General features: G+C 35.5%; 1 protein-coding gene across 1 annotated transcript in view; it reads right to left on the bottom strand.

Annotated features, from left to right (window-relative positions):
- Nucleotides 1-14958, bottom strand: part of LOC107715242 (pleckstrin homology domain-containing family A member 7-like) — a 100666-nt gene that overhangs the window by 21611 nt on the left and 64097 nt on the right. Inside the window, exons 7-10 of the mRNA XM_016521322.1 lie at nt 13804-13876; nt 10745-10845; nt 4903-5078; nt 1317-1784 (exon numbers count right to left, since the gene is read on the bottom strand). Of these exons, the coding sequence (XP_016376808.1) occupies nt 1317-1784; nt 4903-5078; nt 10745-10845; nt 13804-13876 (818 nt within the window). The remainder of the gene's footprint in view (nt 1-1316; nt 1785-4902; nt 5079-10744; nt 10846-13803; nt 13877-14958) is intronic.

Here is a 14958-nt window from a genome sequence, read left to right as displayed (position 1 = left end):
GAGAGTGGGACTGTGGGCAGTGCTCGGGGTGGTGACTGAAGGCGGTGACTGAGTAGTTCTGACATCACCTTTTTACGGAAGTCACAACGGTTCGTGAAAAATCACAGCTACTTTATGCAGGCTGTGTGCATTTGACTGTGGATTGACTGTTTTGAAACTTATATGGTAGTTACATAGCACCTAGACCTCAGTTATCATGAAAAAAAAACAGGAAATTTCAGTTTTGACAATATGGGACCTTTAAATTTATGTTATATATATATATATACACACACAACCATTCAAAAGTTTGGGGTCAGTAAGATTTTTTAAATTTTTATTGAAAGAAGTCTTTTATGCTCACCAAGGCTACAATTAGTGGTTAAAAATACAGTAAAAACAGTAAAACTGTGAAATATTACTACAATTTAAAATAACTGTCTTTTTATTTTAATATATTAAAATAGAAATGTAAATGAATAAAGATTTAATTTATTCCTGTGGTGGCAAAGCTGAATTTTCAACCGCCATTACTCCAGTCTTCAGTGTTACATGATCCTTTAGAAATCATTTTAATATGCTGATTTGGTGCTCCAGAAACATTTCTTCTTATTATTATTATATTTTTATTTTTTATATTTATTATATTATTATTATATTTTTTCAGGATTCTTTAATGAATAGAAAGTTGAAAATAACATTTATTTTATGAAACTTTTGTAACATTATAAATGTCTTTACTGTCAATTTTAATCGATTTAATGCATCCTAGCTGGAAAAAAAAAACCTTTCAACATTCACATAAATAAATAAATAAATCTTACTGAACCATAACTTTGAAATCGCAGTGTATTTATTTTATTGAACAGCCCTAGTCTTACTGAGGGTTTGCTGTATTTTATTCTAAAGAACATAAAATGTCTTTTCATCAAATATTTTTTTCCAACCTTTCCAATTTTCACAACTCAAACACATCCAGATGCTTAAAACAGAAAAGTGCAAGACTTGTCTTGTTAAAATTCACACAAACGTAAAATGAATTGTGAATGGCATTTCATGTCTACTTGACAAACTAAATATTGGGGTGCTGTTTACTGTGATGATGATTTAGTAAGCTTTCAACCACTTGGGGGCGATACATCCCATGACTCTTCACAGTAACATCTAACTCTTCTAACTACTCTCTGTACAGCGTGTCTGTGACTGAATTCGGAGAAGCATACCACCATACTACTCCAACTACTTATGCCCTATCATTACATGGCAGAAATAGTAAGAAAAGTATACTAATCTGAATTTAGCCATAGTAAAAATATGTGACAGATGTGTACGCTCACCCCTGGCTTTCTTCCTTCTGTACTTTGACCCAGTTCTCCACCTGCTCCAGTGCACTCCTCCTCTGTACCTGAACAGGAGTTTGAGAAGAAGGTGTAGGCCCCCTCTGATACCCAGGCATGCCGTTCTGCTCTATGGGTGTACCGTTCCTCAGCACTGGCGGGGTCGAGACGGCCCTGGAAGGAGCTCGAGAGGGAACTTGGGATGCTGGTGCTGACCCTGGAGCTAAAACCTCCACCTCCACTATCCTGCTCGCTGGAGATTTACCCCTCGCCTGCTCCATCTCTCTTGGAGCAACCTGGATCTCCACTTCTCCAACAAATCCTTCCTGCTTCTCCTCCTGCAGCCTGTCACTTTGGATGACTTCGGGTTCTTGAATCACGAAGCTGTTGATGTGGTTGGTCTGAGGAACAGCCTGCTGCTTGAGTTTCTCGGAAATGTTCACTTGGTCTGGATGATCCGACTCGTCTCTGTGTGGCAAAAACATGACGTGCAAAGGTCAGTGAGGTTTTATGAGTCTATTATATGATGCTTTTATCATGCTGCTGGATCACATGTCAGGTCTGTTAGATTAACACCATTCCACAGCATGGAGTCTGGACCATACAGTAACCCAGCCTTCACATGTGAGGGAATCTGCTCATGAAACTAATATATCAATAACTGTAAACTGTCTTATTTAGATTCACAACTCCAGTCTCGTTAAGCTCCAGGATTCATGTTTTACACAACACTTCACAATACTCCAGCAACCACACAGCAACCCACAAAAAACACTCCATATACCTTTGTAGCTGAAAAAAAAAACAATGATTAACCAACTCTACAGCCTTGACAACTGCCCATAACTTCATATCAACCCACTATAAACATGCACAACACCTTAGCAGCTGCATAGTAATGCCCTGGCAACCACCCACAACACCCTAGCAACTGCATTGCAACTCACTAAAAACACTCAAAACACCATTCTGTCGCATAGAAATGTCCTGGCACCTCTCAGAAAACCTTAGCAACCACATAGGCAACACCCAACTACATAGCAACCAAGAGCCTACAAGAATCTAGCATTGTAGAAGTGAGTTTTGCACAAGCGCCACACATTTTCTTAAGAAAATGTAAAATCTAGTTAATATCAAAGTCATGTGATTGCTCTGCAGAGGTAAATGTAATGCTTAAGTATCAGTTAGAAGCAAAGCCTTACCGCTACAATGAGCACTAAATAGTCTGTTGAACTTTGCAAATACACTTTGCTTGGTTTCTTCAAACAAGAACTGTGGAATGAAAAATGATTCAGTACCACCACGTAAAATTAATTCCAGCTTCAAATCGTCCGTATATAGCAGTCTAAATGTGACATGATTAAATCAGGCCCTGAGTGAATCTACATTTGGAGAAGACATGGCCACTGGGAGCTTGGCTATCTCTACTGGAGCTCACTCTACAGTCAGACTAATAATATCCAAGCTGCACAGACTAAAAAGAAATAGCCTCCAGTGGCTCTTTGCATTCAGACACACTCAAAGTCTACAACAGCCAAATCTCCATCTGCATTTTAACATGAAAAGATGTTCCTTTAGGCCTGATAATATCTACGGTATAGAGATGTAATTGTTTGGGTACTGATTGAGAAGAGATGCATTTATTCTAATATTTAGATAGGATTCATTCCCTTGTGAGAAAAAAGTATACTTTAGCATACTTAAAAAAAAAAGCACTTAATGGAAATAATAAAAGAACATACTTTTTCAGACACTTAATTGCAATTAAATGAAAATGTATTGTAGTTTAAATTTATATTAAATGCAATATGCTGAACTTTAGAGTGCTTTTTAGCCCACTAAAGTAGTACTTAATTATATGTAATTGGATAATTACTTCTATTGTCTTTGAAATATGGTGAAAGTGTACTGCCCAATATACCAACAAGCATTAATTATATTTTACAGACTAAAATATAACGTAATTTCTATTAACGTGCATGTCATGGATTTAAATATATTTGTATTTACACCTTTGTAATAATGAAGCTGCAATTTAGTACATTTAAAATGTAGTAAATAAATAAAATATTAAAATTGAAATGCAACATCAAGTAACACTGCAGTTAAAATTATAATAAAGTACTTTATGTGCTTGAATATGTTAGTTAACATCAAAATAAATGTACTTTTACTGTATAATGCATGACAAAGAATGATGCTCAATTGAAAATAACCTATATATTGAAAATAACCTACCACCAAATCTAACTGATAGTGTTAACAAAGGTAAGCAAAGGTAAGCAAAAATTTGATGTTTATCTGCTTACCCCCAGGGCATCCAAGATGTAGGTGACTTTGTTTCTTCAGTAGAACACAAACGAAGATTTTTAACTCGTTGCAGTCTGTCAGTCTTATAATGGAAGAGAATGGAAATCACGACTTTGAGAGTAAAAAAAACATACACAAACAAAACCAAATTAAACCCTGCGGCTCGTGATGATATATTGATGTGTAAAGACACGAAACGATCGGTCTGTGCAAGAAACTGAACAGTATTTATATTGTTTTTTACCTCTGATGCACTGCAATGTCTGAACTGTCCTGAGCGCGTCCTCGACAGCTGGCACGTGACACGTCTTCTTCTTCTTCTTGCTTTACGGTGGATCGCAGACTTATAAGTGCATTACCACCACCTATCTCTCAAAAGAAGACGTGTCACGCTCCTGCTGTCGAGGACACGCTCAGGACGCGCTCAGGATAGTTCAGACATTGCAGTGCATCAGAGGTAAAAAACAATAGAAATACTGTTCAGTTTCTTGCACAGACCGATCGTTTCGTGTCTTTACACATCAATGTATCATCACGAGCCGCATGGTTTAATTTGGTTTTGTTTGTGTATGTTTTTTTTTACTCTCAAAGCCGTGATTAATTTAAACTAATTTAAACTAATAAACTAATAAAATGGGATGCATCTTTGTCAGTCGTACATATATGAAACAAGTACGAGTTCTGCACTCAAAAACATTATGGCATGGCAATAGTTTATTACTATTTTCTTTTTTTTCTTCTTTTTTTGCTTAGAATCAACATAAATCTGTTAATTGTGAAAACAGCTACGTTTATTCAGTTCAAAAGTATGAACATGGTTAAAATATGGCTAGATGTGGAACGGGCAATCTTCAGTTAGTTAAAATGTATGAGATTGAAACAAACTGGATTTATTGATTATAAATATATAAACCTGAATAAATGTATTAGTACTTTTGGAGAAATGTTACCCATTTCAGTTATGTATGCCTGACAATTAAGCATCACTTATAGTTTATCAGATTATGCCAAAACTGTGTAATTCACATGGATGGAAATTTTACATGCAATTCGCATACATACAGTAAATCTTAAATTTAGCTCTAAATGTTATGAGATTTATGCTTAAAACAAGACAAAAAAGAATTTGTTGATACAAAACAAATGTCAAAGATGTATTCTGTGAAACAACCTTAAGTAAATTCTTGTTTGAATGACGTTTAGATGTTTTTCCTGGCCATAAAAAACGCAATACTGGTTAAGAAAATGTTTTTGAAAAGTTTCGTGACTCACTGACCTCTTCACTGTATGGGTTTGCATCAGTGCAGCCTGGTTCATGGCCCTGACCCAGCCATTCATGTCCTCCTGTGTGTCCGCACTGAAAAAGTATGTCCTCATCCCAGTGTGCTCCGCCTGCGAGCCAATCACAGAGCTTTGTTTGTAAATGTAGGAGCGCATCCCTGTGTGTGTAGCCTGCAAGAGAGAAAGCACTAAAATCAGTCCAGCCCTGGGAAAAGGAGAAACACTGCATCAGCAGATAAGTATTGGCCAGAGGAGCATCTGAGATTTCAGCATGATAATTAGAAGCGTGGAGGAATACAACACAGCGGACATACTGATGAGACACAGGAAGTCAGAATGAATAAAGGAGCAAATGCCGATCAAGCCAAGGCCAAACTGTGATAAGAAACACATATACGCACCGATTTAAATAACTTTTCAGTTATGTAATCAAAGATACAGGAACAACGATATGAATCAGCATGAAGGACAGACGAATAGACCAAAGGTCAGATTTGTTACAATAAGCACACCACCCAATAAAAGTAAAGTGAAGACAGTACACGTTTGCAAATACTAAAATAAGTGATAAAAAAGTCATATGGTATTAGCAGAGACAAGTTTATTTATATAAAGACTACTACTGTTATGTTTATGTTATCACAGTTTCTGTGTTGCACAAATTATATGCTACTAATTAATATCATATCATATCATATCATATACAAGGTAAAAATATAATAAAATATAGTAAAACATAATAAATTTAATATATTTTACCCCTGTGTTTCTTTTAAAGTATATATATTAATTAATTAATTAAAAGTAAAGTAATTAAAAAGTAAAGCAACACTACATAATAATAACAATATTAATGTTTAAATTGATTAGTTAATATAATATAATATCATATCATATCATATCATATACAAGGTAAAAATATAATAAAATATAGTAAAACATAATAAATTTAATATATTTTACCCCTGTGTTTCTTTTAAAGTATATATATTAATTAATTAATTAAAAGTAAAGTAATTAAAAAGTAAAGCAAAGAAAGTATGGGTTTGAAAATACTATAATAAATAATAATAAGTCATAAAATATTTTCAAAGACAAGTTTATTTATATAAAGACAACAACTATAAGTTATAATTTAAATGTTATGATTTCGGTAGCATCACATCAGTGTTGCACAAATTGCAAGTTATTGAATATGAATTTATAAAATATAATATAATATAATATAATATAATATATTTTTTCCTTTTTACTTACGCATAACTAAAATAAAACACACAGGCAAACTGCCATTCAACAAAACAGCACAGACACTGTTTTAATTAACATGAACTCAGCCTGCAATTTCCTCATTAAAAATAGATTCAGAGAGAGTAATTTGCGCTGCATTCGATTACGTAAAACAAAACAAAGAGACAATTATGGTTCATTAGAGACATCCAGTCTCGTTTCTTCACCAATTCATTTCTTTTCTCTCTAAGTGTGAGCAGAAAGCACAACACAAAATACACAGTCGTATGAAGAGACGCGTAGTTTACATGACTAGCTCATTAAAGGCAAGCAGTGAGGTGCTAAGCTGCTGCCTGTGTTTTAATGGTCCACTGAGGGAAAGCTCTGCAATGAGGCTGTAAAACGCAGACAGATGGCTGATCGGTTTGAATCATACAGGGGGCCTGGACCACTTCAGATGACTAGATGATAAATACCCAGCTAAAACATCCACTGAAGTAACCCCTATCTAATTTCTTCAGACAAATGAGACTCATGTTTTTAAATAAAATTAGTGTCTTTATTTTATTCATATTCATGCCATTTCAAACCAGTGAACCAGTCGTTCTTACACAGAACACACAAAGCGGCATTCTGATGAATGTGCATGCTGCTGTTATCCAAGTGTATACAGTGACCAAGGGCTGTACCATAAGGAACAAAAATGCACAATAAAACTAATCCATGCAACTAGTCCATTCCAAGCCTTCTTAAGCGTTATGTGACAAAAAGACAGAAATGTAAGTTGAAAAAATCCTGTCATAGCACTAATATTTCATTTATACTTCCGTGTATTCAAACCTGCTTACAAGACACACAAGATTCAATGGCATCTGGTGTCATTCACATGGCCTAAGGCAGTTTTCAGTGGATAATGACTTCAGTTTTTTGCCCAATAACCTCAGAAGACTTGGAATACAGTGCACATGTCATATGGACTACTTTTATAATTACATTTAGCTGTACAGACTCTAGTCACTGTGTGATTTCCCTGTATGAGAAAAAGCTGTGTGAATAATTATTGAAAACACTTCTATTTGTGTTCCATGAAAGACAAAAAGTCATACACGTTTGGAATGACATGAGGGAGAGTATGATGACAAAATAAAAATTTTGGGGTGAACTATTACTTTAACTTCAACAGAATGTCTGTGAACAGATCAAATCCATTATATAATGTTAAGTTAAGAAAGATAAATCAGAATTGGCCATCATTATTTTTTTTAATGTATGCACAGAAAATGTTCCATCTGCACTTCAAAAGTTTAGGGTCAGAAAGTTTTTTTATCATTTGTTATTCAGCAAAAACACATTAAATTGGTCAAAAATGTCAGTAAAGATTTTTACATTGTTGAAAAACTAAGCTAAACTTAGCTAACCAAAAGTTTAATTCTATGTGATATTAAATCATAATTCAGATCAGATTAAATCATAACTTATTAGTATAATCCAACAGGCAAAATTACTGTATGTGCACACAAAAACACAGCGGTGTACACACAAGAGACAAAACAAAGAGCTAACAATAGCATGCAGCTTCCTTTCTTTTTGGCACCCTGCAGCATGTAGGACTATTTGAAGATGCTTTTAGATTAACCAGGCCTTTCATTAAAAGCATGCTCTCTTATGTCATCCACGATCCATTATAAGAACGCAGTGCCCTGGTAAAGAGAAATGTAGTATTCTCTAGAAAGGTATATGTTAAATATGTCTGTTAGGGGTGTGAATTGATTCGATTCAGGATTCATAGATTTTTGATACGATTCAATAACGATTTTTGCAAATTTAGAACTATTCTGTTCAGTCCGGTTCACAATGGGAATCTATTTGAATTCAATTAATGGTTAGATTCTGTATTTGCATTCATAGGATTATGTAAATGCTTCTCCTGATGTGTTTTAGGTATGAAAAGCCCAATGGCTTTTCCACCATTGGGCCAAAAGGCTCTAAGAACAGTAAGGAACGGTTACATTCACATTTCCACTTGGTTTGACTCGATTACACACCGTTCTCGACCTGGAACTGAACTGTGCTTGTAGAATGCGTGTAGTGATCACTCAGGATTGGTAATTTGTTTGAAATATCTCATCATTCTCCATCAAGTGGTCACTATTTACATCTCATACTGTATGTAAACACTTGCGTAAGTGTTACGAGCTCGGTTATCAGCCCTACAGTGGAAACTGAAACCATATCTGTACAAGCTTGGCTGGATAGGCACAGAATCAAATGGTTAAGCAATGAGTACAGTTTGGCCTGACAGTGGAAAAGCGGCTAAACTAAAACTGTTTATTGCAAGCAACTTGAAAGTAAACACAATAAATATATGTACATGCATGATCCTATGTACATATAGGATATAACTAAGTTTAGTGTGTCAATGTTCCATATTCCATTTATTTCCATGACTTTTCTTGGTCTGGAAATAACCGTGGCACCCCCGACTCAGTAAACTAATCCAAACATTACAATATTACCTGATACATGCAGTTTCCTCAAGGTCTCATATGCAAAAAAAAACAAAAAAAAACAGCTATATCCTAAGACTGCTTAAATGTCCACTGGTTATTGTTTTCTGAATAGAATAATTTCCCACATCACATCTCAAAAAGAGGAAATAATATCAGTGAGAAAGGTCACAAACATTCCCAAAGAGTTTGCACATGCCAGAGGTTAAGGTAGAGAAACTGTAGAGTTAAAATTGTACCTATTTATGGATGATGCTGAATGTGTCTCAGAGCCTTTCTGGACTGTCAGTCACTCATCACATGCAGGAAGCCCACCAATGGGAACAGAAGAAGGACATAGTTCAGCAAATAAAGGACAATGACTGGTCACCTGAACCAACACCTACAAGCTTTTCCTGTTTAGGATATGTACACATACTGGGAAATTGTCAGTATCATTTAAGGACTGTCAGCACCGTCAAGATAAGAGGGTGACAGAAACAAACAGCAGGAGCAGAAGAGCACAAAACACCACGCCAGACCACAAAACAGCCGCAACACAAAGCACAAATGCCCACAGTTAGAAGCCATAACAGAAATAAAGCTGAAGTTTGCTGAGCTCAGTAGCCTGGGTCTTTCCCACATTCGTACCGATATCTAGAAGTTCATCGCAGAATCAGTGAAACGCTCTCTGGCACTCGGTCGTGTCTATCTACCAGCATGTGGGGTGAGTTTGCTGGCTGAGCAGAATTCACCGCGGTAAGCCTTCTTTTTCATAGAGGATTAGTACAGATTACAGACTCATTGCTGCCCATCTGAGTCACTCAATACCAAAAATCTTCATCCATATACCAAGGTAAACATTCTCTCTTGTGTGAAGCTTACGGCAAATGATCCGTAACCCTCTAAAGAGAGTGTGATACAACCACTAGCTCCTCGCCAGCAGTTATGGAGAACGATGTGACACCGTAGGCTGTGTAAAACTATCCGTTAAGGGAGGAAAGTGAAAGAGGAGTGCTGCAAAGTGCAAACTGAGATTATTAAGCGTTAAGATCTTCTTCTTGAAAACTGGAATGTTGTCTCTTTCCGCTCCCGCGTTGAAAAATCTCTCTCCAGCTTTGAGAACAGGGGCAGGAAGGAGTTGAGCAGAGAGAGGTAGACTGGTTATGTAACCTTGTTGCCCTCAGGATGAGAACAGACCCATACATTCACTCTGTGTCATGAACCTCATGAGGACAACAATGAACCACACAAGCTGCAGGGGATGAAACCGCATGGACTAGTCTTCGCCTACAAAAACACTCGCACATAGATAAGCACCAAAAAAGAAGAGCTGTATATGTATAAAAACAGCTTGTGTAATTGGTTATATACAAATAGACGGCCTTCATGGGGAAAATGTATTCTAAATGGTATGCAAATATTGATAGTGCACTGAATGGTTAATTTGTCTGCGTTCTATACACAGGGCTGAAGCCATGCAAGATAATGAAGCATGCATATTCATAACTGCAGGGAGTGACTCAAAGTGACTTTAAAATCAGCAGTTGCACATGACAAAACAGTAAGACACAGCTGACTAGGGAAGAGGAAGCAGCTAGTGCAAGGAAAATTAGATGAATAAGCATTTACAGTATTTACAGTCAGCGGGTCATTAGCACAATATAAATTGTGACAGGGAGTTTAGGACCCGTTTTACCCTGAAGAGGCTCATTTCGTGATAAGTACATAGCTACTTTGGTTAATCGGTTGCTTGGGACAATTATAGAGTCACCCATGAAAATGAAAATCCTCTCATCATTTACATCATCATTAAAAAATGTTTTGGAGAGAACTATTGGTTCTGTGTCAAAAACACAAAAATGTAAGTGGATAACAAAGCCGAATGGTTCCTTTTGTATTTAAAAGAATGACCACTAAAGTACATTCATAAAAAAATCCTTTTGTGTTCCACAGTAAATGACAAAAAAAGATTCATTTTTGGGTGAACGGTCCCTTTAAGGCATACCTTCTATGTAAACATTGTTGCATAGCATACAGTTAAGGGTTGCAAATTTAATGTGGTGAATAGCTTTTATAATTCTTTTAAAAGTGTTGCTATCTGTGTCAAAATAATCTTACCTTGAAGGCATATTTTCGGCTAATGTGATCTTCAGGTCCCACAGGAGCGATAGTGTAGCTGGGCAGAGGAATGCTCCCCAGCACCGACTCTTCACGACTGTCTGTGGGGAAAAAACAACCCAATTGAGCACCAGTCTGGTTTTGACGTGGTGTCTTTCTCACTCTCTCTTCCTTCCTGGCATGCGATACTCTCTGACCTGTGTTTCTCACACCACTATGATAACATCATCACATTTCACACATTTAAGTTCAGACTCATTCTGCCTCCTTGTTCCGCCCTGACCATTTCTTTCCAGCGGAACGCTGGTGTGTGTGGGAGTGAGAGTGTGTTTATGTGTGGGTTTGTCTGAGACAGAAATTGAGTGGTGGGTTGACAAGCGATAAGGGTGGCTGGATTAGGAAGTAATGGGTTAAAAATACTTCTAGGTTGTTTGAAGGAGAGATTCCAAACCCAGGCAGGTGACTCTTTCATTTGAGTGAGCAGAGAGCTGGGGGTCTGAGGCAGAGAAGAGCAGACTGACTGGAAAATGAGGACGGATTACATCCCATTATGACCAGACGGGGGAAATAAGTAAACATGCATTGACAAGCATCAAATGGTGAAACAGAGTAGATCTGATATTTGATGTCAGACAAGAGATAAATAATACATGATTTAAAACAAGAAATATATGTAGCCATTTTTGTTAATAAATAAAATATCAGAATATAGTTCTATGAATAATATGAATATATCAGAATATCAGTGATTAACAACTTAAATGTGGTCTGTTTTTCACACAAAGTTACTATAAGCTGTATGGTGAGCTGTGTAACAATTCCTTCTACTGTATTGCATGAATAAAATAAGAGCATAAGAATTTGGAATGACATGAGGGTGAGTATATAATGACAGAATTATCTTCTTTTTTTGGGGTGAACTATTCTTATAATGTAGCTCTCCCTCACCAAATAGAGGTTTATTCAACTGTACTATTAGTATACTTCTTTTAATCTAAAAATAAGAGTATACTTTCAGTATACTTTTCAGTTTTTTTGTACTTATCGGAGATATACTTAAATTTATACTTAAGTATACTTGGCTTATACTGACAAGTATACAGAAAAATCAAGTATATTTGGTCTATACTTTGGTCTGTACTTAATCGTTTGACTGAGATGTACTTTGAAAAGTATAATTTATTATTCTAAGTATACTTAGTATAGTTTCCTGTTATTCCATCTGTTTGACAATGCCAAAAATGTGCCTCTTTTAGACACGTTTTAGATACTGGTCTAATAAACTTACATTTTCAAGTTTAGAGTAACAAAACAGCCTTGGGGTGGAATAGCTTAGAGCAAATAGTACATGGGTGGAATTGAACTTGATCTTTTTTGTACACAGTACTATTAACCCACACAGCAACAGATAAACATTTGGCTGATTTTATTGACAATTCTTTCACAGTGTGAGTAAATTATAAGTACGATGTTAAGTTCACTTAAAGAAATCTTACAAGTATGCTTCTAGTATAAAACTATATTAAACTGATAGTTTACTGAGAGTATACTACAAAGTGTACTTTCATAAACTAAAAAGTGAACTAAAAAATGAGTACACCCCCTCTGACACTTAACAAATTTTCCAGAGAGTCTGATTGATCAATTACTAAAGAAGCATGTCAAAATTATTCAGGGAAATAAGATTTTCTTATCAAAGTGATTTTTATCAAAATGTTAAGTACAACCTCTTAGAAGTTACAAAAAAGAAGTGCAAGTTCATTAATTCTCAGGCATAATGCTGACAACAATGGAAAAACTTTGGAGAGAACTGTCAGGAGGCATATTCCTTTGCACAAAAGTGGACAGTGATACAAAAGGAATACCAAACCATGGTTTTAAAAGAAATTAAAAAACAACGGACTTGCGACAAGGTCCCTGAAATAATCAGGCCTTTACTTTAAGCTTTAATTTCGTGATGAGTGTTTTTTTTTTTTTGCTAGAACAAGAACAGGAGAAATAGCAAGCAAATGTCTCAGAGCCAGTAAAAACTGGAATAAGAGTACACAGTATGACAACACAGTAAGATGCAATATGCAGAAATGAAATGCAATGTTGTTTATCCATACCGGAACTACCTGCTGTAGCCAAAGCACAATCAACTTATTTAGCCTTTTCAAAGGCCTATGTGAATCCATACACTGGTCTCATGAGACCATGTCAATCGTTTTGGATCTAACAGCATCCAAAATGGTATGGCATTTCTAAGGGAGGAGTACAGTGAGAAGTGCCTGATTCCCACAGTGAAGTTTGGTGGTCATGAAGTTTTTATATAGGGATGTTTGAGTGACCCTGGACCACAAAACTAGTCATAAGGGTCAATTTTTGCATCAAAACATCGTCTGAAAGCGGAATAAATAAGCTTTCCATTGGTGTATGGTTTGTTAGGATAGGACAATATTTGGCAGAGATACAACTATTTGAAAATCTGGAATCTGGGGGTGCAAAAAAAATCAAAATACTGAGAAAATCACCTTTAAAGTTGTCCAAATGAAGTTCTTAGCAATGCATATTACTAATTAAAAATTAAGTTTTAATATATTTACAGTAGGAAATTTACAAAATATCTTCATGGAACATGATCTTTACTTAATATACTACTCTTAGAGTTTGGAGATGCAACTATTTGAAAATCTGGAATCTGGGGGTGCAAAAAAAATCAAAATACTGAGAAAATCACCTTTAAAGTTGTCCAAATGAAGTTCTTAGCAATGCATATTACTAATTAAAAATTAAGTTTTAATATATTTACAGTAGGAAATTTACAAAATATCTTCATGGAACATGATCTTTACTTAATATACTACTCTTAGAGTTTGCTAAATATATCATGTTAAACTCTGGGGACAGTACATAGCTAAAAGATTGAAAGTACAATTAGTAGAATTAGGACTTATTGACCAACATGCTATTACAAACAAAATAATGCAAATAATCATTATCTGGGAGAAAAGTTAACAGGTACTATAAGCTTCGCTGTGTAAATGTGATTCTGTTTGATGTTTGCTAGAGCAACCCACCTTTATAGTAGAAGAGGCAATAATCAGCTAGAACAAACCATTTTCTCTTCCACAGCCGCATCCCTGAGCTGTCCTGAAAGTACAAAGCAACACAAACACTGATGGGAAAACACACACACACACACTCAGGCAGGTGAAGACATCTGATGGGGAAAGACAGCACTTCAAACAGACTTCAAACATGCAATTCGCAGCACTTCCCCTTGACAGCACCGTTTCACTTCCAGTTAAAGAGTTTTTTCAAAGCCTATTATCAAAAACTATCCATGTAAATACACTCCTGATGTTTTCACGCCATGAAAGACCCATGTGTGCATGTGTGTTTGTGTCTGAATAACTGAAAAAAACAAAAGAAAAGCCAAATGAGCTGCCTACCTAGACCGCTTTTATGATGTGTTTAAAAGCTCAAAATACGCATTTCAACTGTTCAAAAGTTCCTGTGATGCCCAAAAATGCTGTGTCACAACTACTGATGTTTAGGAAGACGCATTTCCCCAATATTCAGATTTGTGGTCAAACAAAATGGTTTCAAACTTCATAAAATTGAAGTTTTGATCTTTTTGGTCCGTCCAATTTGAATGATTTGGTCTAGAAAGACTAAAAGACTAGAAATTTCAACTAGGGGTCCATGAATGTCCCTGAAGAACCTCCAGGGTATAAAACAGAATTTTTTAATAACTGATTTCTAGCTATAACCTTCTAACTGATGATCTGTTAAGCATTATGTAATACTAATATTCGTTAAAGTAAACTAACGTTTGAAAGTTTTAAAAGAAGTCTCTTATGCACATCAAGGCTGCATTTATTTGATCAAAAATACAGTAAAAATAGTAATATTGTGAAATATTGCTACAATTTATAATATTTTTTTTCTATTTTAATATATTTTAAAATATAATTTACTCATGTGATGGCAAAAATTACTCTAGTCTTCAGTGTCACATGATCTTTTAGAAATCTTTCTAATATGTTGATTTGGCACTCAAGAAACATTTATTATTACCATCGCTGAAATACTTGTGCTGCATAATATTTCTCTGAAAACCGTGATGCAGCATTTATTAGTAACAGAAAAAAAATGTTTACTTTTGGTCAATTTAATGCATTCTTGCTGAATAAAAGTATTAATTTTATTAAAAAAAATAAATAAATAAA

Source organism: Sinocyclocheilus rhinocerous, unplaced genomic scaffold (assembly GCF_001515625.1).
Source record: "Sinocyclocheilus rhinocerous isolate Xijiao unplaced genomic scaffold, SAMN03320098_v1.1 scaffold659, whole genome shotgun sequence".
NCBI classification, from domain to species: domain Eukaryota; kingdom Metazoa; phylum Chordata; class Actinopteri; order Cypriniformes; family Cyprinidae; genus Sinocyclocheilus; species Sinocyclocheilus rhinocerous.
The sequence above is the reverse complement of the archived record's forward strand: the minus strand, read 5'-3'. Positions and strand labels throughout refer to the sequence as shown.